Source organism: Triticum dicoccoides, chromosome 3A, assembly GCF_002162155.2.
Source record: "Triticum dicoccoides isolate Atlit2015 ecotype Zavitan chromosome 3A, WEW_v2.0, whole genome shotgun sequence".
In the NCBI taxonomy this organism is placed as follows: domain Eukaryota; kingdom Viridiplantae; phylum Streptophyta; class Magnoliopsida; order Poales; family Poaceae; genus Triticum; species Triticum dicoccoides.
In genome coordinates, this window is record NC_041384.1 from 653,078,571 (window position 1) to 653,104,194 (window position 25,624).

A 25,624-nucleotide genomic window follows, 5' to 3' on the forward strand; every position below is an offset into this window, starting at 1 on the left:
TTTTGTCATAGTTGATTCACAACAAATATATGATGAATAACACTAGAACATGCTACTTTTCGAATTCTTCCTGGTGAGCTGAGAGTTGGAGGTAGTATCAGGCGCACCTCAAGGTCCAGTGGCAGAATTGCTTTAATGAAGAGTCTTGAAGCTTTTGCCAATGTGCTTCCTTCGCATTTTGAGGGGGCCACATCCACATGTCCTTGCCATGCCAACAATGAATTTTCCTGAAATCTATCTTTGAATAGGCATTAGTTCAATGACATATATGTTGTTATTAATTAGCAAAACTACTCGAGGATTCGTTACACTTTCAATAGGGCATCCATCTCGGAGATCGTGCACACCCTAGTTGCTCTCGTATCACGCTAGCGAAGGAGCCACTGCCTTGCCCGCGGCCATCCTGCAACAAGCATGGATCATGATATCCGTGGTGCCCTTGGCGCGGAGGCCACAGTGGAGTACGTCGACATATGGCGCAGTCTCCTCTGTATCTCTCTAAGGCCGCAGCCCGGCACCATCCGTTGATGCTGGATGGATAGCGACGTATACACCACGAGAGTGCTGCACTTGCAACTAACTTGGAAACAATGGACTCGGCGCGCCTCGCCCGTCATGGACCGCCACACACATCTGAATGTGTGTATCTTGCATCACCTACTCATCGGCTGTGCCGTATCTTGCATCGTATGACGCGCCATCCTCTCCCAGTATCTTTGACGGTGCCATGCGATCGCATACCCACCTAGTTCACACCATACAAGAGGAAGTTCACACCTGGGTGAAAGCGGGTGCTAAAGGGCTAAGCCTCAACATCCATCTACTCTGATTTTCATGCTACTTGGGGCTAAGCAACCCCCTCTCTCTTAGCTGAAATGTGTTCTTGTATGCGTCTTCTAGCGTATGCTATACGAGAACCGTCATCATATAACTTCTACGCTCTATCAGTAGAATGATACGCAACATGCGTAATCCAGAAAAAGGGACCGCAATATAACGTTGGCTGGGAGAGGTTGACATTTGATATGAGTTGGCAGTTTCTTCATAAGGCATGGCATTTCCTCGGAAGAAGAGAATTTTTGCGGCAAAAAATGGCAGGATTTGTCATCTCCCACCTACGTACTAGGTAATAAAATTGTAAAAGAAGAAAAAGATCCGCTTAACGTCCCCTCTCAGCGCTCGCCAGTTATCCTTACGAACAAGAGGCCGCAAGACGGCAAAACTCCGACCGAGTCGCATGCTTATGTGACCGACGTCGATGGAGATGGATGGATTTGCCGCTCTCCGGCAACGCAACATTTGGCCGTCTCTGGCCTTGCCGATGATAATCAAAACCCCATGCCGCCATGCCGGCGTGTCCTCCTCCACCCACCTCTCCCCGCGCAGCCCGATGCCAAGTCCGCGCACAAGTGAAACCACGCGCGCGCACGCCGGGCAAGCCACGTCATGGGACATGCGGCAGCTGCCATGTGGGGCCGCCGATCCTGGAGCCAACGCGGCAGCAAGTTAGGTCCGTGGTCAGCATGACAGGGAACATCCATCCACCCACCCCCACCCACCTTCCCAGCCGTCTCCTTCCTCGGCTCTTCCTGTTCGAACTTGGCTTCCCCGAGCGAGACGAGAGCTCACCCAGCCGCCGGTCGCGAGGTCAGGTCACTCACCGCCTCGCCGCCAGCTGGTTTTCAGCGTGTCGTCCGCTCCGGCGATCGCCGGAGAGGGGAGTCCGTCGGCGGAACCCGGTGAGTTCCCGATCCCGGCCCCTGGTGCGGGAAAACTCTGAATCAAGCACCGGGAAACATCGGATCTGGTGTGATTCCTCGGAGCTCCTGGACTGGGACAGGCACGCTGCGAGCTTGGCTTCGCGGTGAACTGGTTCGAGCCGGCTCGCAGATCGCGGCCGGGTAGCTGCCGAATGGGAGATCGGGGGGCGGCCGCGGTGGCGAGATGGTGACCGCGAGCTTCAGCCGGAGCACGTCGGCGCGGCTCACAGCGAGGGGCGGCGTAGGGAGCCCCCGGGTCTCGTCCGCGGCGGCCGCGCACCGCAAGTGGTGGGGGTCACCGTCCGGCCCGTCTTTCGAGAGCACCGTCGCCCTGGCCCTTTGCCTGGCCTCCGCCGCGCTCGTGCTCTCCTGCGGCCTGTACCTGTATGTTTCCCGGTACCTGGGCCAGGGCCAGGGCCGCGCGGTCGCCGAGTTCGCCGGCGACAGTCTGGACTCCTGCAACGTGTTCGACGGCAGCTGGGTGCGGGACGAGAGGTACCCCCTGTACAACAGCTCCGAGTGCCCGTTTGCGGAGAGGGGGTTCAACTGCCTCGCCAATGGCCGGAGGAACACCGAGTACCTCAAGTGGCGGTGGAAGCCGCGGCAGTGCGACATGCCGCGCTTCAGCGCCCGAAGCGTGCTGGAGTGGCTGAGAGGGAAGAGGGTCGTGTTTGTGGGGGATTCAATGAGCCGAACACAGTGGGAGTCCTTCATCTGCATGCTCATGACAGGGGTGGACGATCCCAAGAAGGTTTATGAGGTGAATGGCAACCAGATCTCGAAGACGATCCGATTTTTAGGAGTGAGGTTCGAGTCATTCAACCTCAGTGTGGAGTTCTTTCGATCGGTGTTCCTTGTGCAGCAGACCCCTGCTCCTCCTCTACATGTGACAAAAAGGGTCCGCGCGATTCTCAAGCTCGATAAGATGGATGATCTTAGCAGGAAATGGGCGAACGCCGACGTGCTTATTTTCAATTCAGGACATTGGTGGACTCCCAGCAAATTATTTGACATGTGAGTGTTCTTGCTTCAATCCTGAGCATCTTTTGTTTGTGGGTAATTGTTTTGGATTATATCACTATCTTGCTGATTTGCAATTATCTGATCTTATATTTTGGTTTAGTATACCTGTTCTCGAAACAAAAACGCTAGACTTACAGACAAACCAACCTTTGCAATTATCTGTTTGTATATTTTGGTTAAGTTATCTGTTATCAAAATAAAATCCTTAATAATTGATAGTGTGTGTATATCAGTGTAAGCCAAGCAGGCACCAGAATGTTCCTTTGGAAGGAATCAGTGACCAGGACTGATTGTAGCAAAACTTCCGAGGGTCACAAATAGACAAAAACAAATCACCGGATTGTGTTATTGCAAAGCTAACTTCATACCATTTCTAGTTACCGGATTGTACTGCAAAGTTAACTCCGTACCATTTCTTGTTATTTCTTGAGGTCAAAGCAACATTAAAGGGTGTTAGGTTCCTATGCCACAACTTAGTGAGGCTGATATTAATAAATTGTAGGCCCTGCCTGAGGAAGGTTGCTGGTCAGGCACTGCTCACTACGGGAGTATGTTTTGATGATGCTAGGTTTCGTGCATCCATACCAGATTATTTCATTTTTTGGTATAAAAATTAGGCCCTGTTTTTAATGTTTGTAAGATATCGCCACAATTGTAAAGGCTGCGGCAAAAAATAATAAGCCTGCTATGACTGGCAAAAAATGATGCCAAGTACGGGAGTATGTTTTGATGATGCTAAGTTTCATGCATTTACTATTTGTTGGAGTTAAAATCTTACAAACATGGCAAAAATAGGGAGTAAATTTTAAATGCCAAAGAAACTTCATTGTCTGGTCTTAGTATGTGTTGGAATTTGTTGTTATTATTGAACAAATTTGAATTTTTTTGGCGGGGGTTGTTAATTATCAAGTAGTAACCTTTCTTTCATAAATCTTAGAGATTCTAGTTTGGTCTTTACAACAGGGGTTGTTATTTTGAGGCTGGAGGCTTGCTTAAACTGGGAACATCAGTTAATTCTGCTTTCAAAATGGCACTGGAAACATGGGCTTCATGGGTCAAGGAAAAAGTGGATTTAAAACGAACACGTGTCTTCTTCCGGACATATGAGCCATCTCATTGGAGGTGAGTTTCACACATACACTGAATTCTTTTCCCTATATATTTTATTTTTCCTCATTATTACTTCATTATAATTCTAGCCTTTGAACGGAAGGTGTAATCCCGCTATGATTGTGGAGTACAGACATCATCCAAGTTATCATTTGAAAAACATACAGTAATTGTTTTTTCTTCTTATTTTCAGTGGCTTGAACCAAAAGGTATGCGAAGTAACAGAAAGACCTACAACCGAGGCCATAGGAGCTGACAGGAGTGAATTTAGGGATATACTTGCTGATGTTGTTGCGAACATGAGCGTTCCTGTCACTATACTGAATGTGACTTTGATGGGGGCCTTCAGGAGTGATGCGCATATTGGTATTTGGAGTCATCCTTCTACCATACTTGATTGTAGCCACTGGTGTCTTCCCGGAGTTCCAGATGCTTGGAATGAGCTAATATTTTCTCACCTTTTGACGGATGGTGAGTTTCTTATCTATGATAACATTCTTTCCTGGTGTTATTTAGGATAACAAAGTTAATACAAAGTTGGGTCATCTATTTTGGAACGGAAGGAGTAGTACCTTGTAGTGGATAAATAAAATATTGTTTGTCTGATATCTTGTTTCTGCTTGCAAGGAACCTGGAGTTTCTTGAACCATGCATAGATAGCTGTATATAGGAGTATTCGGTAGCTGTGCCGTCAACATGAGCTTTACAATTGTGTAGGGTCAAAATAGAATAGAGTGCAATAACTGAGACTCACCTGTACAGTGTGAATGAATTCAGCATATATATGCTCAAGTACTGAAGCAACTCATTACGAAGTTATCCAGAATAAGCCTCAGATCTGGAACAAAAAATGTAGATCTAATGAATATGGTACAGAAAGCTGAAACCAATATTCAGCTGATTCCGGAAATTCGTATTTCATGAACTTAGTTTGTACTCCCTCCGACCCAAAATATAAGAACGTTTTTGACACTATGGCATAGTGTCAAAAACGTTCTTATATTCTGGGACAGAGGGAGTAGTACTTAGTTCTGCAAGTATTTATGTCCTTAAACTTGATGGCTCGCTCATTTTGGAGTTGAATAATGGCTCCTGACGCTGCCTCATTTCCAATTCCGCAGGTTGGCGAAAGCTGGCTGGCTGACTATTTGACTGTACACTCAACCTTTTGTTTTTCTGGTCGAGTTTCATGTTGCTTCTTGCATTTTTATGTGCCGAAGGAGCGAAGACATTAAGTCTCGGCAGACAGCAGTATGCGTACAAGTTGCTCCATTCCTCATCCTTGCTTCGATTAGCTCCAGTAAGAATTGCATATCCCCTGTCATATAGATAGATGCTCGGCTGTTATCTGCTTTTGCGTTTTAGTCTTTTTGGACATAGAGAACATGGCAGTTTGTAACCTGCATGCACAAACCGATGGAATGCAATTTTGGAAATTCATCTCTCTCGCATGAAATCGGTCTGCCGTCATTTGTTTATGCGTCGTCACATTAAACAAAGCAGTTCTTCGCATCCAGAGACTCCCCCTGCTCTTCTGTAACTGCTATACGCGCAAAAAATCTGATATTTTGCAATCGGGGAAACTCATTTCTAATTGCATTGCTGCCTGGCCACTTCCACGGTTCAGGACGGCTGGGCGCCGACCTCTCTTCTCCACGTTTGTTGGTTCTCCATAATGAAAATGAAAATGAAATGATGCAAGGGGCAGTAGACCAATAGTATGCATGCCTACCTGCCCGGCGTGGCGGATCCATGCGTGTATTTCCTGACCGGCTGCTATGATGCCAGTTGCCATCAACGAGAGGCAAAGGCAACCCAAAGAGGAAAGCGTGCTGCCGTGCGGTTCCGCGATTTCAAGTGCCCCTGGACCTAAACCCTAGTGGCTGCCTCCGAGGAAAAAAGTGTGGTGGCCTGGGGGATTTAATCCGGCGGCGACACTAACGGGGGATGAGGTTGGTTGGGGGAGATTGCACGGGTGGAACAAAAGCAAACTTTGCTCAAAGCGCACTCTGTCGTTGGATGCACACGGAAAAAGGACTTCGGCGCCACCAAGAATTAAATGTGTTTTTGAATTTCTGTAAAGGTGCTTTTGTAAGTATTTATGCTACTTAATATATGGTCTTTAGCGAGCAGGGCATGTGTATAAAGTTTGACGGTGAAATACATTATGAGCAGATCTACACAAAAAAAACAAACAAATTTGTCCACTTTTCACAGTGAAGAGTGAACAGTGCACGTACCGTTCATCATTCTTAAAATCATGTTTTGTCATTTTCCTGTTCTTTAAATTTTACATTATGCTTGAGATTTCTTAGGTAGGATATTAACTACGAGCTTGTATTTAATACTGATATTAGGAAGGATATTAATTACAAACTCATATTACATATGCTAGTAATCACATGTTTGTTTTGCAGGGTCATGGTAATTGCGTACTTTTTCGTTCTTTTATATAAAGTGTATTTTTTTAATAAAATTTCACAACATAAGATGCATTTCTTTCAATTCCTTCAAAAAATTAGCCCTACAGAAAAAATAAAAGTACCGATTGTCTGCATCTCTCTTTCTAAAAAAGGGAAATTATTTCTTCCCCGATTGCATGTATCTCTTTATATCCTAGCCTAACTGATTTACTTGTCGTTAGCAAACGAATTATCCATGGGTAATTCCGTTATAAATTTTCTATAATTTTGTGCCTTGGTCACCGTGACAAGTAAAATACACCTTACATAAAGGAACGAAGAGAGTACATGGTTAGTGCCAACATTGAAATTTGGTATTGACATCAATTGCACACTAAATATGTTGAGCACTCATTTGTTGAAGCAATTTAGGTCGTTTGGTTGATATAGTTTGATGGTCGAGTTTAATTGGATCTTCCCTTTGGATATTTTTATAGTAGTATATAGATAGATAAACATGAGTAGGGCATTTTGGAGACCGAGCTCCATGGAGCCTTTTATTTTGAATAATTCAAAATTCATAAATTTCAGTTTCAAAAAATTCTGAAAAAAATTCACATGTATGCAAGGATGTAAAGTGTATGTATGAAAAATTTCAGGATGAAATACGTTGAATCGCAAGCTGTACAAAAAAACCAAAATCATGGACTTTATATGCTAAAAGGCCCCAAATTTGTCTTTTTTGCGTAACTCACATTTTAATGTATTTCGACCTGAAAATTTGCACACATGTACATTATGTATCTAGGTATATGTGTATTTATTTTCAGAATTTTTGAACCTGAAAAGTTCAAATTTTGAAGTTTTCAAATAAATGCCTCCATGGAGCTCTGGCTCCGTTTGCCATTTTCGGATAAACATTCCTTTTTCTGGGATAGGGAAGGGTCTAGAAGGACCAAAGAGGTGGAGCAGTACATCTTACAACCAAGACCTATAAGAAAACAAAAAATACACGAAAGTCACTAACTTTTATAAGGAGAAACCCCCCAAGCAACATAGAAAATTGTAGTTTGGTTTCAAATCCACCTCCACTCAAAACCAACCACGACGTCGCCAAAGACGAAACAACTTGATACGCCACGACCTCCATAGCAGCACCAGCAGCAGGTCATGGACTTGAAGAAAATATGCCCTAGAGGCAATAATAAAGTTGTTATTTTATATTTCCTTATTCATGATAAATGTTTATTATTCATGCTAGAATGGTATTGATCGAAAATTTAAATACATGTGTGAATACATAAACAAATACCATGTCCCTAGTAAGCTTTTACTAGACTAGCTCGTTGATCAAAGATGGTTAAGGTTTCCTAACCATGGACATGTGTTGTCATTTAATAACGGGATCACATCACTAGGAGAATGATGCGATGGACAAGACCCATCTGTTAGCTTAGCATATTGATCATTCAGTTTATTGCTATTGCTTTCTTCATGTCAAATACACATTCCTTGGACTATGAGATTATGCAACTCCTAGATACCGGAGGAATACCTTGTGTGGTATCAAACGTCACAACGTAACTGGGTGATCATAAAGATGCTCTACAGGTATCTCCAAATGTGTTTGTTGAGTTGGCATAGATCGAGATTATGATTTGTCACTCCGAGTATCAGAGAGGTATCTCTCGGCCCTGTCAGTAATACACATCATAAACTTGCAAGCAAATGACTAAGGAGTTAGTTACGAGGTGATGTATTACGGAACGAGTAAAGAGATTTTCAGTAATGAGATTGAAGTAGGTAGAGAGATACCGATGATCGAATCTCGGGCAAGTAACATAATGATGGACAAAGGGAATTATGTATATTGTCATAACAGTTCGACCGATAAAGATATTCGTAGAATATGTATGAGCCAATATGGGCATCCAGGTTCCGCTATTGGTTATTGACCAGAAAGGTGTCTCGGTCATGTCTACATAGTTCTCAAACCCGTAGGGTCTGCACGCTTAACATTCGTTGACGATATAGTGTTACATGAATTATATGATTTGGTGACCGAATGTTGTTTGGAGTCCCGGATAAGGTCATGGACATGACGAGGAATGGTCGGGAGGTAAAGATTGATATATAGGACGATGATATTCGGACACTGAAAGGATTTTGGGATGCACCAGGTAGCCATCGGGTCACTGAAAGGGGTTCCGGACCCCCCCCCCCAGTAGGTATATGGGCTTAATGGGCCAAGGGAGGGACAGACCAGCCCACAGGGGGCTGGTGTGCCCCTTTCCCTGGCCGGCCAACCCTATGGAAGGAAAAAGAGGAGGGCTAGCCCCTCCTGCCTTTCCCTCTCATGAAAGAAAGGAAAGGGGGGGCATCCTCCCTGCCTCCCCCCGCACCTAAACATGGCAGGGGGCGCCACTTGGGAGGAAACGCCAAGTAGGATTCAGCCTACTTGGGGCGCCCTCATGGCTGCTCCCTCCTCCCCCACCTATATATATATATGAGGGAGGGGGCGCCTAGCACACAAGAACAGAATCTTAGCCGTGTGCGGTGTCCCCCTCCACCGTTTACACCACCGGACATATTTTCGTAATGCTTAGGCGAAGGCCTGCGGAGATCATTTCACGATCACCGTCCGTCACCTCGCCGCCGTGAACTCATCCACTATCTCGCCCTCTTGCTGGATCAAGAAGGCGGAGGACTCCACCGAGCTGAACGTGTGCTAAACGCGGAGGTGTTGTACGTTCGGTACTCGATCGGTTGGATCGCGAAGAAAGTTCGACTACATCAACCGCGTTGTGAAACGCTTCCGCTTACGGTCTACAAGGGTACGTAGACACACTCTTTCCCCTCGTTGCTATGCATCTCCATGGATAGATCATCGTGTGTGTGTATATATTTTTCCTCCATGCAACGTTTCCCAACAGGACTTCGAGTAGAAGCTTTATTGCCTCCCCATTGGCTCCTGGCCCGGGAGAAAGAAATATGGCCATCTTTCGCCCAAAAAGATTGAAGGCATCGTGACGAAGCCGACAAACAATCACCATAGTAGGTGCATAGATTATCCATGGTCGACATCGATGAGGAGCTCCGACACAACCCGCAAAAATGATCTCTCCATAACTCCTAAGCTCTTTACACATCTCCATGCTGGCTCCAAGATCCGAGGACAAGCGATGGGCCATCCTTCCATGAAGAAGATTATGGCTAACGTGGTTATTGCGGGAGTAACTTCCAGATCTGCTTCCATCCATTCCTCTCAACCGAGTCGGAGCGTCACTGGAGAGCGAATCGAAGTGCTCCCCAGAGTCGCCCGCACACACCAAGATCCAAGAAAAAAAAACTCCCAAAAAGAAAAAAAGGTGCGGGGTTCAAACTTCAAACTCACGTTCATCGCCATGGATGAGAGGGAGAGGAGGTTGAGGAAGAACCAAAGAGGATCTGGATTTGAGCGCCTCATAAAGAGAAGCACAAAGAAAACGATCCTAACACAAATCACGAAGTCACAGACACACACACTCCTTCCAATCTTCTCCGGCGGACAACGTCGATGAAGGAGGGTGGTCATAACCAAGCACAAGGCTGACCTCACTCACAACTTATATGAACGAGAGGGAGATGAAGAGAGGGGAAGAATGAGGGTGAACTCAATATGTATTTAGATAAAGACTTCAATTATGAGTAACTTCATACCTATTTGAATATCCATACAAAATGAAATAAACCCTCGCTCAGATCGAATCACTTTCCAGTATGAGAACATGGTGTAGCATGGAACTATCTAGCCCGCCCGGGTTCAAGTTATGAAGTGACCTGTGATGCTTAGAGTTTTTTTATATAAAATATGTCTCTAAGGGCTAGTCTTGAATGGTCTCATTTTTTAATCACTTTCTAGAATTGTTTTGAGATCTTTCTTAATTGGCTTTTTTTGGCATGGTTCTTACTTGGCTACTACCCAACTTTAATACTCCCTCAGTCCCAAAATTCTTGTTTTAAATTTGTCTAAATACAGATGTATCAAGTCACGTTTTAGTATTAGATGCATCCGTATCTAGACGAATCTAAGACAAGAATTTTGAGACGGAGGGAGTACGACTTTATAATTGGTCATTAAAAAATATATTTCCCTATTAATTCGATTCTTCTTCCCCAGCCCAGTCCAAGGCTTGACCAAGCGTGCTGCCCCTCCCTCTCTCTCGACGATATAACCAACCCCAAACCCCCGCAACGCCGGCCATCCACACACACTCCACTGGGCACAATTCCACCATCAGCAATGCCTCCTCCCCTTCGCATCCTCACCCTCCTCCTCCTCCTCCACCTCCCCTTCGCCCTCTCCTCCCGCCACCACCACAAAGCCCCGGCGCCGCCGCCCCGAAAGGCGCCTCCTCCGACGGCCAACTACGCGGCGCCGCTCCCAGTCCTCCTCGCCTGCAACTACGCGAGTCGGAGAGTCCCCGGAGAGCGAATCGAAGTGCCCCCAATGCAGCCGGCGGACACCAAGAAAAAACTCTCAAAGAAAGAAAAAAGGTGCGAGGTTGTGAGGACTATGGCGACCGAAGCAAACACGTCGCCATGGTTCTGACCAAAAGGTGCCAACATAAGAGTCACCTATTGGGCTTATTCAAACTTTCGCCTCACGTTAATCACCATGGATGAGAGGGAGGGGAGGTTGCGAAAGAACCAGGGAAGATATGGATTTGACCGCCTCATAAAGAGAAGTATGAAAATAAGGATCCTAACACTATGCACGGACACACCCTCCTTTCATCCTTCTCCGGTGGACAACGTCAATGAAGGAGGAAGGAAGAAGGGTGGTCATAATCAAGCACAAGGCTGACCTCACTCACAACTTACATGAACGAGAGGGAGATGGAGAGAGGGGTAGAATGATGGATGAACTCAACATAATTAGATAATGGATAATGACCCTGATAAGTGACACACGTGTAGCACGGACACATGGCAACTCCAAACATTTTTTATGGCAAGTTTAGTGACGTGAGGATGGCAAGTTTAGTTATCAAGTATGACAATTTCTTTTTGGATGACAAGTTTTAGTTTTTTTTGGAGGGAGGGGGGGGTTGGTTTTTTTTTTCCTTATGGCAACTTTAGTTGTAAAAAAACGTTAGTCAGAGTGTTTCGTGTCACACATGTGACATTTATCGTCTGTGTTAGATAAAGACTTCAAATATGAGTAAATCCATATAAAAAAGAAATAAACTCTCGTCAGATTAAATCACTTTCCAGTATGCAATTTGTTTGGGATCTTTCTTGATTTCTTTTTGCAGTACATTAATTCTCTCTACGTCGCAGCTTTAATACGACTTTATAATTGGTCATAAAAAATATATTTCCCTATTAATTCGATCCTTCTTCCCCAACCCAGTCCAAGCCTTGACCAAGCGCGCTGCCCTCTCTCTCTCTCTCTCTCGCCGATATAACCAACCCCAAACCCCCACAACGCCGGCCATCCACACACACTCCACTGCGCACAATTCCACCATCAGCAATGCCTCCTCCCCTCCGCCTCCTCGCCCTCCTCCTCCTCCTCCACCTCCCCTTCGCCCTCTCCTCCCGCCACCACCACAAAGCCCCGGCGCCGCCGCCCCGGAAGGTGCCTCCTCCGGCGGCCAACTACGCGGCGCCGCTCCCCGTCCTCCTCGCCTGCAACGCCACCCGCTTCCGGCCCGCCTGCGTCGCCACGCTCTCCGCCGCCAACGTCACCGCCGCGTCCTCCCCCTCCGACCTCCTCGGCGCCACGCTCTCCGCGCTCCGCGCCCGCCTCCCGCCGGCCGTCTCCACCGCGCGCTCCGTCCTCGCCTCCTCCAAGAACGTCAACCTCACGACCGCCGCCACCAACTGCCTCACCGCCCTCTCCCTCTCCTCGCACCGCCTCGAGCCGCCGCCCTCGCCGTCGGCGCTCATGCCCGCCTCCGCCTCGCTCCTCCACCTCTACGACTGCTGGTCCGCCTACAAGTACGTCAACTTCTCCCGGACCATCTACGATGCCATGGCGTACCTCAACGACACCATCACCGTCAACAGCAACTACATCTCCATGCTCGCCGCGCTGAAGCGGTACGGCGACGACACGTCCGTCTGGGCGCCGCCGCAGACGGAGCGCGACGGGTACTGGCCTTCGCCCGCGGCGTCGGGGGCCGACGTGGACGCGCTCGGCGTGCCCAAGGGGCTCCCCGCGGACGCGACGGTGTGCGGCGCCGGGTGCGACTACAGGACAGTGCGGGAGGCGGTGGCGGCCGCGCCGGACAACGGGGGCAAGAGGTTCGTGGTGTACGTGAAGGCAGGCGTGTACAAGGAGACGGTGAGCGTGCCGTGGGAGAAGACCAACCTGGTGCTGGTCGGCGACGGCATGGGGAAGACGGTCATCACCGGCGACCTCAACGCGGACACGCCCGGCGTGTCCACGTTCAACACGGCCACCGTAGGTGCGTACACGCGTCGTCACACGCACTTACTCCTTCGTATTTGTACGTATTTATGTGGGGGTATACCGTATACGTACGTACTACACCGATGGATTTGCCAGCATAGTTTGTACTGCGATCGTACACGTACTACGTCCACGAAATGAATGCGGTGGCGTTAAAGACGCCGCTCGTGATCGACCGGCCGCCCCATCGCTCTTTGTCCGCACCTAAAACGCTTTCCGTCAAGTTTGTTCTGATCTGGACAATCAATTCCTACCTTTTGTGCGTTACAATCAGTTACGCTATTAGCAAATTATATTTTTGGATCAGCTAGTATTATTAAGGAGGAAATATTTGGCCAAATGGCAAAAATAATCCCCAAAAACAAAGCTATATGCGGTGATCTAGGTACCCAAATGACAACCCAACCATGCACTTTGGAGACTTCAAAAAAACATGCACTTTGGATGATTTCAGCGGCCCGAAACAAAACCAACGACCAGTCTATTTCTAAGATTTTTAACTTGACCGGCGGCGGCGATCTTCCATGGCGGAAGCGACAATGCGACGTGCCGACGCCGACCACGGGTCCTAGGTGAGACAAACACTGAACTTTCCCGTGCTCTATGCAACCCTATCAAGCAAGAAGAAAAACACGCTTCGACAATACTCCAGTCCGGACGGCGAGCCATTTTCATCACAGAGAAAAAGTCGCATCACGGTCCACAATTTTAACTTTGTCAGGCGAATCTGCGACCCACATGTCACGGGCCGCGAGTTTTCTCGACCAGCACAGTGATCGACCATGTCGTAACTTTGCGCTTTTTCATTCATTTCCAGGCGTGCTCGCGGACGGCTTCATGGCGCGCGACCTGACGATCGCGAACACGGCGGGGCCGGACGCGCACCAGGCGGTGGCGTTCCGGTCCACGGGCGACCGCACGGTGCTGGACACGGTGGAGCTGCTGGGGCACCAGGACACGCTGTACGTGCACGCCATGCGCCAGTTCTACACCCGCTGCCGCGTGGCCGGCACGGTGGACTTCGTCTTCGGCAACTCGGCCGCCGTGCTCCACGACAGCGACCTCGTCGTGCTGCCCCGGCAGCTGCGGCCGGAGAAGGGCGAGACGGACGCGCTGACGGCGCAGGGCCGCACCGACCCGGCGCAGCCCACGGGGATCGTGCTCCGGGGCTGCCGCGTCAACGGCAGCGACGAGTACATGGCCTTCTACCGGCAGAAGCCCGGCGTGCACCACGTGTTCCTCGGCCGGCCATGGAAGGAGTACTCCCGCACGGTGTTCGTCGGGTGCACGATGGCTGAGATCGTGCGGCCCGAGGGGTGGATGCCATGGAGCGGCGACTTCGCGCTCAAGACGCTCTACTACGGGGAGTATGATAGCGCCGGCCCTGGCGCCGGCGGGCGGGGAGGCGGCAGGGTGGCGTGGAGCAGCCAGGTGCCCAAGGAGCGCGTCGACGTCTACAGCGTCGCCAGCTTCATACAGGGGGACGAGTGGATACCCAAAGTGAAGTAGTGGGCTTTTTGGTCCTGGTAGCATACATAATCGAGCTGGCGTGAGCTCGTGGGCCGGTCGGCGGTGATCGTGCCACTCGGTCACGGATGTACTGCAGTCGTTGCAGTTATGCAAATGCAGTGGTGCCTAACGCAAATGGGAGTGCGCGCCGATCTTGATCGGTGTTGATTGGTGAACACTCCACTGGGAAGCTAGTGGCCTTACGGCTAAGCACGATCAATAATGGCCGCCAAATCTAGCGGGCAGTTTCCACCTAGGGCGAGATGGATGTGGCCAGAACACGGAGAGGAGGGGCAGATTGAGATAGGATCGGCGTGCAGTTTCCCCATAGCATGCGTGACGCAACGCGAGAGCATTATGTAATATCGAATGATCACATCTGACCCGTGGTTGTGGTGGTCCACGACGTCCATCACGAGCTGCATCCTTCCAGTGCGCTATCCTATTCCGATCCGTCGCTGCACCGCTGCGGTCTGCATTCGCAGCGCCGCCCTACGGACCCAACCAGCTTTGGAACTTTTGGAGTTTGGTTCCTGGCCGGTTGTGGGGCAGTACGGACTCCGTCACTAAGGCACGACTCGTGCGCCGGTGTGCCGTGACTCGATCCATCAGTTCAGATTCCAGACCAGGACGGCAAAGAATTACTCTACTCGCTTAGCTTGCAGCATCTCTAGCATATACGGAGTAGTATCTTGCAAACCGCGCTACTATGAATTTTGTTTACGATATAAAAACAAATTCAATAAACATATGCCGCATAATTTATATTTTTTTTAACTACTAGTTCGCGCCAGTTCATACTGGCTTAAAACATAATAAAAACCTAACTCTACTCATCATCATCACCGGGCTTCTTGACGTGGAGGTGGTACTCCATCAACGAGTTGGAGAGGTTGCCGCAAAAAAAAAAAAAAACGAGTTGGAGAGGACGAACGCCACGTCGTACACCTCCTTCACCGCCGCCATCCACCTTGTACATCCGGGCGGACGGCCTGGTCACTGGCCGGTCAAAAAGCCCAAGCCCAGACGAGCGCTTCAAACCAGCCTCAAACGCCCCGGTTGACCGACACCCCTTATATCCAACCCAAATATTGGAAGGCTCGGGCGCGTCCACCACGTTGGCTCCGGCTCACGCTGGCCCATCGGACCCCACATGTATTTGTCCCCATCCACTCCCCGGATCAAACCCTAGCCACTTCCTTCCACTCCACTCTTCCACCCAAGCTCTCGTCCGGCGATCTTCGGCCTTCTCCGGCATGGCGAGCAGCGAACCTGACTCTGACTAGTCCGGATCCCTCGACTGGTCTGTCGTCTCGTGCGGGTTGGAGGAGGCAATAGTCGTCCGCATTGCACTCCAAAGCTCCTGGGAGAACAACGCCCGACCGACGGCGGGATCTGTTTGACGCGAGTCCATTGCGTCGGGGCATCGGGCGCTCGGACCCTTTGGGGTTGGATCATGCGGTCCTCCCAGGAGCCTTCGAATCTTCCTTTCCCCATCACCGGTCCGCTGGAGTTTGAGTGCTACGGGGACCGATGTGCCCGCTGTGGGAAGGAAAGGATGAGGGCGGCCGATGCCCGCCTCGATGTAGGGAGGGGCTTGGGGAGCGAGGGAGGGGCTGCGCGTGGCAGAGGAGCCAGGGACGCGCAGTTGGGCTACGGCTGCATGGGCAGGGCATGAGCGCTTCACAGAGCACGTGATGTGTGCATGCCAACCTCACGGTCACCACCTGGTGCTGATACCTGGGTGGTTTTGGCCGCGTCTGGCTATCAGTGGCGGAGCTTAGTGAGGGCCAAAGGGGGCAATGCCCCCTTACCAAATTTATTTCTTCGTATAAACACATAGTAATATTTAATAATATTTGAACAAACTTTAATAGAATACACTAGATTAGGCCCCTCAACTCTATTTAAGACTCATTTAGCCCCCTCTCAAATCGCGTTGAAGCTCTGCCATTGCTGGCTATGTCCAGTAGCTAGGGGGGCTAAGATAGGCATGTGTGCGGCTGCAGTTGGGGGGCTGGTGCAGTGAGGTGAGTACAAGTTCTTCTAGAAGGTTTTGGACAAAAGGTGTTTGTTGTTTGCAAAGTGCAAATGAACTAGAGTTAGGATGTGAGATTTGGTGTGGTTGGTTTAGTCACTAGGGTGAGTGGGTATGCAAATTTGCAGAACAAATGGGCCCCTCTAGCTAGTACTTGTTGTACAACTTGAAAGAAGGGGTCAGAATGCAAAAGTGGAAGAGGGGCTCAAATGCAAAAGTTCCTAGTGGAGCAAGGGACTTTTCTGAAGTATATTTGATCCAAAGAAATTATGATAATTATCTAGAAATTTTCCTAAGCACTAAAGTGGTGGTTACTTCATAACTTAGGTGTTCTAGGGCATATATCTCAAAAGAATATGATCTTAGGGTTTTGGGGTAGGGGTGCAAGTGAGGCTATCCTATAGAGAGATATAGCTAGTGAGAGAGGTTTTTATTTAGCTTTATGTTGGTTAAGTCCAGATGAGTTGACTGAGAAAAACCAGAGCAAAGAACCAACAAGATCAACTAAAGCAGTAGAAAGAAAAAGCAGGGGCCAAAAACCATGGTGTTACACATAAATAGATAGATATTTTTTGAATCTATCAGGTTATTCCTATCACAATTGAGAAAAGCCCTTCAATTAAAGTACCTACTGAGAATGTAGAGATGAACTGTGATTAGCAGAAGTGCAATATATTTTGTTGCCTATGTAAGCAAAGAGCAACCCAGAGGAGTGCCCACTCCTAGCCTTTCAGGACGACAATCATTTTGCAGGCAAAGTCCCAAACTCCCAATCCAGCAATCTGTAGTCTTTCCCTTTCGCTGCTTTCACCATATCTCCCTCACTTAGCATAAACCTGCAACCTTTTGCTTCCACAGCATGCCTCCCTGATGCACAAGAAGTTATATACGGTTGTGTTTGTTTTAATATATTCTACATTTCAAATAAAATTTAGCGGTGCCAAGCTAGAATGACTACTACTGAACTGTAACAATAATAATAATCCAGCGACGACATGAAAATGAAGATACACGAGCGGAGGTAATTAAGTAACTAAGCTCCTTGGAACTAAATTCTGATGAGGATGTCAGCAGCTTCTGTGCCCCTCTGTCCCTTCCGCTGAGAACACGGCGGTGGTCATTTCCTGCACTGACTTTGAGATGTCCTTCCTGAGCGTGAGCGCCGACCTTCTTTTCTACTACATAAGGGCCTGTTTGGATCAGCGTTTTCGTTTCAAATACCTCCGTAAAAAATACATGCCTCGCTCGGTCGTTTCGTTTCCGGCCGGAAATTGCTCACTGGCCGGTAAATTACACGTGTAAAGAAAACACCTCTGTATTATTTTACACCTAATCCAAGCAATGCTCTGATCAGTCTCGTTTGTAGTGAATGATTGGAAAATATACGGCAATAAGAAATGCACACATATTATCACCACACTAATACACGCCTTCCCTGATGCAATAATAATAATAGTATAGTGAATTAAGCTGCAGCAATTTTGTGTGAAATTCCTCTCACAAATATCTTGAAATTCAACTTGGAACAACAACATCCATATGTCAAAATCATCATCACATACTCGCATTGCATTAGTTGATGACCACATCTCCAGCTAGTCTAATAGCAACAGCGGCGCCTCGCGGATCGATCATACAGTTTTTCTGAAGAACTGTTATGCCTAGATTACAAGGAGCATGCATATGTCTGAGAGAAGTCAGTGGTGAATACATACTTTGGTCATGGACCAGTTGATGACCAAAGAGCTAACCATGATGTGTGTCCTATCTACAAGTCGAACCTAGAAAGAAAACAGAGCAAGGTCAGTCGTTTGTGTGCAGCAGCAATAAGAACAGAGAGAGACACCGTGGGAAGCACCAGAGGATGCCTGACGAAAAGGCGCGACCCACTCTGTAACTACATATGCAGCAAACCAATGAGAAGGCATCACCAATATACAACTCTATCTGGAACAACCTATGTCTTTCAATATATGAAATAGATTTACACCTGAAATGTGCCATGCGTCATCCTTGTTTTTTGTGTGCCCAATACAGCAACCCTGAACCAAGAGACATCAAACAACATGTGCATACCATCAAACTAAGTAAGAGACATCTATACAGAACTTAGTAAAAGAAACCATGGCCTAAGGTAGGTACCTGGACACCCTAGCCTGGCAAAAATGTGATGCCTCATTCCATAGCAAGATTTAAGTACTTGCAAAACAAATTCGGCAGCACATGAATAATACAACATCAATCAGGTGAAGACAAAAGAAAGGAAAGGGAAAGAAGAAATAAAATTTTAGGAAGTCGTAGAAGAGCAGTCGTGCCAGCTCGTGAACTCCTGCAACCTGGATAGAAGAAACAAAACCAAACAGTCCATATGGGCGTATCCTCGAATAGATGGCATGCGAATCTCGGAAGTAGACGGGAGACACGGGACGGAAGGGAACGAACATACGAATTCGAGGAGGTGGGGCTGGGGGAGCGGTCGAGGAGACACTCAACGAGCTTGTCGTCCTTGAAGACCTTGCCAAGGCAAGGAGCCGCAGCTGCGCGTATACCGAATGGCGAGGATGCCGCAACGCCATCCAGACCACGTCTCCCTCGAGCCACTCCAGCTGACTCTGATCTGGGATGGTCGCCACCCCTCAGCCCTAAGGTCGATGGCGTCCCTGCCAACCACCTCCTTGGATCCAGATTGAGAGAATGGTAGAGGAGGAGCCGATGTGTCTAAGCGGTGGTGGTGGTAGGGGAGGCATGGAGGAGGTAGACATGGGAGTCGATGCGAAGTCATCTTCGTAGGGAAGGAAACGAAGTAGTGGGGGCAGGTGTATCTGAGGAAGTACACGCTCACCCAATCTCTCTGCACAAGAATCGCCAACAGCAAATCGCGAACGAGCGGACGAATAGTACATGCTATCAACATGGATAGTGCGAGGAGGTACCCTTACCCCGCAGATTATTGTGTTGGACTGTGTGCAATAATATGTAACATACATGAAAGATAACTAGTAGTGACATTATCAATGAATGCCTGTAGGAGTCGACTTAAATAGTATACGAGTCGACTTAAATAGTAGCAACAGGTTGATGCCGAAGGAAATATGCCCTAGAGGCAATAATAAAGTTGTTATTTTATATTTCCTTATTCATGATAAAGGTTTATTATTCATGCTAGAATTGTATTGATCGAAAACTTAAATACATGTGTGAATACATAAACAAACACCGTGTCCCTAGTGAGCCTTTACTTGACTAGCTCATTGATCAAAGATGGTTAAGGTTTCCTAGCCATAGACATGAGTTGTCATTTGATAACGGAATCACATCATTAGGAGAATGATGTGATGGACAAGACCCATCCGTTAGCTTAGCATTATGATCGTTCAGTTTTATTGCTATTGCTTTCTTCATGTCAAATATATATTCATTCGATTATGAGATTATGCAACTCTCGGATACCAGAGGAATACCTTATGTGCTATCAAACGTCACAACGTAACTGGGTGATTATAAAGATGCTCTACAGGTATCTCCAAAGGTGTTTATTGAGTTGGCATAGATCGAGATTAGGATTTGTCACTCCGAGTATCGGAGAGGTATCTTTGGGCCCTCTCGGTAATACACATCATAAACTTGCAAGCAAACGACTAAGGAGTTAGTCACGAGGTGATGTATTATGGAACGAGTAAAGAGACTTGCCGGTAACGATATTAAACTAGGTATGAAGATACCGACGATCGAATCTCGGGCAAGTAACATACCGATGGACAAAGGAAATAACATATGTTGTCATAACGGTTCGACCGATAAAGATCTTCGTAGAATATGTAGGAGCCAATATGATCATCCAGGTTCCGCTATTGGTTATTGACCGAAGAGGTATCTCGGTCATGTCTACATAGTTCTCGAACCCGTGGGTCCGCACGCGTAACATTCGATGACGATATTGTATTATATGAGTTATGTGATTTTGGTGACCGAATGTTGTTCGGAGTCCCGGATGAGATCACGGACATGACAAGGAGTCTTGAAATGGTCGAGAGGTAAAGATTGATATATAGGACAATAGTATTCGGACACCGAAGTGTTCCAGAGGGTACCAGATACATATCGGCTCATCGAAAGGTGTTCTGGGCACCCTGGCAAAAGATATGGGCCTTATGGGCCAAGTGGGGAAACGCACCAGCCACAAGGGTCTGGTGCGCCCCACATATGGGCCGTCCAGGGATGGAGAAGGAAAGGGAAAGGGAGAACTGCAAGTGTGGATTAGGATTCCCACTTCCTTCTCTCCCCCCCTCTTTCCTCCCCCCTTCCGTCAAATATGGCAGGGGCGCAGGGTAAGGAAGCCCCAAGGGGGTCGGCGGCCAGCCCTTGGGAGCCTCCTAGCATCTCCCCCTCCCACCTATATATGGGGAGGGGGGCGCCTAGAACACACAACATCAATTTTTAGCTGTGTGCGACACCCCACTCCACAGTTTACACCCCCGGTCATATTCTCACGGTGCTTAGGCGAAGCCCTACGAGGATCACTTCACCATCACCGTCACCATGCCGTCGTGCTGACGAAACTCATCTACTACCTCAATGCCTTGCTGGATCAAGAAGACAAGGGACGTCACCGAGCTGAACGTGTGCAAAACTCAGAGGTGTCGTACGTTCGTTACTTGATCGGTCGGAGCTAGAAGAAGTTCGACTACATCAACCGCGCTGTCAAACGCTTCCGCTTACGGTCTAAGAGGGTACTGATACGTCTCCGTCGTATCTACTTTTCCAAAAACTTTTGCCCTTGTTTTGGACTCTAACTTGCATGATTTGAATGGAACTAACTCGGACTGACGTTGTTTTCAGCAGAATTGCCATGGTGTTATTTTTGTGCAGAAATAAAAATTCTCGGAATGACCTGAAAATCAACGAAGAATTATTTTGGAATATATAAAAAATACTGGAAGGAAGATCCATGTCAGGGGGGCCTCCACCTGTCCACGAGGGTGGGGGGCGCGCCCCCCTGCCTCGTGGCCCCCCTGATGCTCCACCGACCTCAACCCCGACTCCATATATTCACTTTCGGGGAGAAAACAACCAGGGACAAGGATTCATCGCGTTTTACGATAGGAAGCCGCCGCCAAGCTCTAAACTCTCTCGGGAGGGCTGATCTGGAGTCCGTTCGGGGCTCCGGAGAGGGGAATCCGTCACCATCGTCATCATCAACCATCCTCCATCACCAATTTCATGATGCTCACCACCGTGCGTGAGTAATTCCATCGTAGGCTTGCTGGACGGTGATGGGTTGGATGAGATTTATCATGTAATCGAGTTAGTTTTGTTAGGGTTTGATCCCTAGTATCCACTATGTTCTGAGATTGATGTTGCTATGACTTTGCTATGCTTAATGCTTGTCACTAGGGCCCAAGTGCAATGATTTCAGATATGAACCTATTATGTTTTCATCAATATATGAGAGTTCTTGATCCTATCTTGCATGTCTATAGTCACCTATTATGTGTTATGATCCGGCAACCCCGAAGTGACAATAGTCGGGACTGAAGGAAATATGCCCTAGAGGCAATAATAAAGTTATTATTTATTTCCTTATATCATGATAAATTTTTATTATTCATGCTAGAATTGTATTAACCGGAAACATAATACATGTGTGAATACATAGACAAACAGTATGTCACTAGTATGCCTCTACTTGACTAGCTCATTGAATCAAAGATGGTTAAGTTTCCTAGCCATAGACATGAGTTGTCATTTGATTAACGGGATCACATCATTAGAGAATGATGTGATTGACTTGACCCATTCCGTTAGCATATCACTTGATCGTTTAGTTTGTTGCTATTGCTTTCTTCATGACTTATACATGTTCCTATGACTATGAGATTATGCAACTCCCGTTTACCGGAGGAACACTTTGTGTGCTACCAAAAGTCAGAACATAACTAGGTGATTATAAAGGTGCTCTACAGGTGTCTCCGAAGGTACTTGTTGGGTTGGCGTATTTCGAGATTAGGATTTGTCACTCCGATTGTTGGAGAGGTATCTCTAGGCCCACTCGGTAATGCACATCACTATAAGCCTTGCAAGCATTGCAACTAATGAGTTAGTTGCGGGATGATGTGTTACACAACGAGTAAAGAGACTTGCTGGTAACGAGATTAAACTAGGTATTGAGATACCGACGATCGAATCTCGGGCAAGTAACATACCGATGACAAAGGGAACAACGTATGTTGTTATGCGGTTTGACCGATAAAGATCTTCGTAGAATATGTAGGAGCCAATATGAGCATCCAGGTTCCGCTATTGGTTATTGACCGAAGACGTGTCTCGGTCATGTCTACATAGTTCTTGAACCCGTAGGGTGCGGACGCTTAAAGTTCGATGACGATTATATTATGATTTTATGTGTTTTGATGTACCGAAGGAGTTCGGAGTCCCGGATGAGATCGGGGACATGACGAGGAGTCTCGAAATGGTCGAGACGTAATGATCGATATATTGGACGACTATATTCGGACATCGGAAAGGTTCCGAGTGATTCGGGCATTTTCGGGAGTACCGGGGAGTTACGAGAATTCGTATTGGGCCTTAATGGGCCATACGGGAAAGGAGAGAAAGGCCTCAAAGGGTGGCCGCACCCCTCCCCATGGGCTGGTCCGAATTGGACTAGGGAGGGGGGCGCCCCCTTCCTTCTCCTTCTCCCTTCCCTTTCCTTCCCTCCTACTCCTACTACTTGGAAGGGTCCTAGTTCTACTAGGAAAGGGGGAATCCTACTCCCGGTGGGAGTAGGACTCCCCTAGGGCGCTCCATAGAGAGGGCGGGCCCTCCCCCTCCTCCACTCCTTTATATACGGGGGCAGGGGGCACCCCAAAGACACAACAATTGATCTTTTGATCTCTTAGCCATGTGCGGTGCCCCCTCCACCATAATCCACCTCGGTCATATCGTAGCGGTGCTTAGGCGAAGCCCTGTGTCGGTAGAACATCATCATCGTCACCGTGCCGTCGTGCTGACGAAACTCTCCCTCAACACTCGGCTGGATAGGAGTTCGAGGGGCGTCATCGTGTTGAACGTGTGCAGAACTCGGAGGTGGCGTGCGTTCGGTACTTGATCGGTCAGATCCTGAAGACGTACGACTACATCAACCGTGTTGTGATAACGCTTCTGCTTTCGATCTACGAGGGTACGTAGACAACACTCTCCCCTCTCGTTGCTATGCATCACCATGATCTTGCGTGTGCGTAGGAATTTTTTTGAAATTACTACGTTCCCCAACAATGGCATCCGAGCCAGGTTTTATGCGTAGATGTCATATGCACGAGTAGAACACAAGTGAGTTGTGGGCGATATAAGTCATACTGCTTACCAGCATGTCATACTTTGGTTCGGCGGTATTGTTGGATGAAGCGGCCCGGACCGACATTACGCGTACGCTTACGCGAGACTGGTTCTACCGACGTGCTTTGCACACAGGTAGCTGGCGGGTGTCAGTTTCTCCAACTTTAGTTGAACCGAGTGTGGCTACGCCCGGTCCTTGCGAAGGTTAAAACAACACCAACTTGACAAACTATCGTTGTGGTTTTGATGCGTAGGTAAGAACGGTTCTTGCTCAGCCCGTAGCAGCCACGTAAAACTTGCAACAACAAAGTAGAGGACGTCTAACTTGTTTTTGCAGGGCATGTTGTGATGTGATATGGTCAAGACGTGATGAGATATAAGTTGTTGTATGAGATGATCATGTTTTGTTGAAGTTATCGGCAACTGGCAAAAGCCTTATGGTTATCTCTCTATTGCATAAGATGCAAGCGCCAAATAATTGCTTTAGTTTATCGCTATGAGATAGCAATAGTTGCAAGAGCAATTGTTGGCGAGACAACCATGTGACGACACATTGATATAGATCAAGATGATGGAGATCATGGTGTCATGCCGGTGACGATGGAGATCATGATGATGCTTTGGAGATGGAGATCAAAGGCACAAGATGATGATGGCCATATCATGTCACATATTATGATTGCATGTGATGTTTATCTTTTATACATCTTATTTTGCTTAGTTCGGCGGTAGCTTTATAAGATAATCTCTCACTAAATTATCAAGGTATAAGTGTTCTCCCTGAGTATGCACCGTTGCGAAAGTTCTTCGTGCTGAGACACCACGTGATGATCGGGTGTGATAGGCTCTACGTTCAAATACAACGGGTACAAAACAGTTGCACACGCGAAATACTCAGGTTAAACTTGACGAGCCTAGCATATAACAGATATGGCCTCGGAACAAGGAGACTGAAAGGTCGAGCGTGAATCATATAGTAGATATGATCAACATAGTGATGTTCACCATTGAAACTACTCCATCTCACGTGATGATCGAACATGGTTTAGTTGATATGGATCACGTGATCACTTAGAAGATTAGAGGGATGTCTGTCTAAGTGGGAGTTCTTAAGTAATATGATTAATTGAACTTTAATTTATCATGAACTTAGTCCTGGTAGTATTAGCATATCTATGTTGTAGATCAATAGCTCGCGATGTTGCTCCCAGTTTATTGTGTTCCTAGAGAAAAATTATGTTGAAAAATGTTAGTAGCAATGATGCGGATTGGATCCGTGATCTAAGGATTATCCTCATTATTGCACAGAAGAATTATGTCTTTGATGCACCGCTAGGTGACAGACCTATTGCAGGAGTAGAGGTAGACGTTGTGAACGTTTGGCTAGCTCAATATGATGACTACTTGATATTTTAGGGCACCATGCTTAACGGCTTAGAATCGGAACTTCAAAGATGTTTTGAATGTCATGGACCATATGAGATGTTCCAGGAGTTGAAGTTAATATTTCAAGCAAATACCCGAGTTGAGAGATATGAAGTCTCCAACAAGTTCTATAGCTAAAAAGATGGAGGAGAATAGCTCAAGCAGTGAGCATGTGCTCAGATTGTCTGGGTATTACAATCGCTTGAATCGAGTGGGAGTTAATCTTCCAGATAAGATACTGATCGACATAATTCTCTATTGGGGAACATAGTAATTTCAAAAAAATTCCTACGCACACGCAAGATCATGGTGATGCATAGCAACAAGAGGGGAGAGTGTTGTCTACGTACCCTCGTAGACCGAAAGCGGAAGCGTTAGCACAACGTGGTTGATGTATGTAGCGACCCGACCCGAATGGATCAAGTGCTCTGTGCTCAGGTGTCATCCCTGGATCAGTAATGCTGACACCACACAGTACATCGAAGGATTTATAGCAGAGTGGCAATCACACACTTATTACATCGTTGTCTCAAAAGAGAACTTATTACAATAAGTATGGCTT

The 25,624-nt window shown here is 47.5% G+C and overlaps 2 protein-coding genes and 1 long non-coding RNA gene across 6 annotated transcripts; 2 read left to right on the forward strand and 1 right to left on the reverse strand.

Annotated features, from left to right (window-relative positions):
* Window positions 1-1,554: 1,554 nt before the first annotated feature.
* On the forward strand, window positions 1,555-5,363 carry LOC119269965 (protein trichome berefringence-like 7). The gene is made up of 4 exons (XM_037551913.1): window positions 1,555-2,774; window positions 3,747-3,905; window positions 4,087-4,364; window positions 5,015-5,363. Exons 1-4 carry the CDS (start codon window positions 1,945-1,947, stop codon window positions 5,035-5,037), a joined length of 1,290 nt encoding a protein of 429 aa, XP_037407810.1. The 5' UTR covers window positions 1,555-1,944; the 3' UTR covers window positions 5,038-5,363.
* A 5,214-nt stretch (window positions 5,364-10,577) lies between these two features.
* LOC119272765 (probable pectinesterase/pectinesterase inhibitor 51) lies at window positions 10,578-14,642 on the forward strand. The gene is made up of 3 exons (XM_037554167.1): window positions 10,578-10,831; window positions 11,708-12,750; window positions 13,573-14,642. The coding sequence occupies exons 1-3, from the start codon at window positions 10,578-10,580 to the stop codon at window positions 14,262-14,264; spliced, it is 1,989 nt and encodes a 662-aa protein (XP_037410064.1). The 3' UTR covers window positions 14,265-14,642.
* A 2,159-nt stretch (window positions 14,643-16,801) lies between these two features.
* On the reverse strand, window positions 16,802-19,181 carry LOC119269966. Of its 4 annotated transcripts, none has more exons than XR_005133857.1 (5): window positions 18,749-19,175; window positions 18,445-18,638; window positions 18,293-18,344; window positions 18,018-18,199; window positions 16,805-17,480 (listed from the first exon to the last, which is right to left on the reverse strand). It is a non-coding gene; the product is annotated as an uncharacterized LOC119269966 (long non-coding RNA). The 4 variants fall into 4 exon arrangements; XR_005133858.1 differs by having other exon boundaries at window positions 18,018-18,083; window positions 18,161-18,344; XR_005133856.1 differs by having other exon boundaries at window positions 16,802-17,480; window positions 18,018-18,344; window positions 18,745-19,181.
* Between the last annotated feature and the right edge of the window lie 6,443 nt (window positions 19,182-25,624).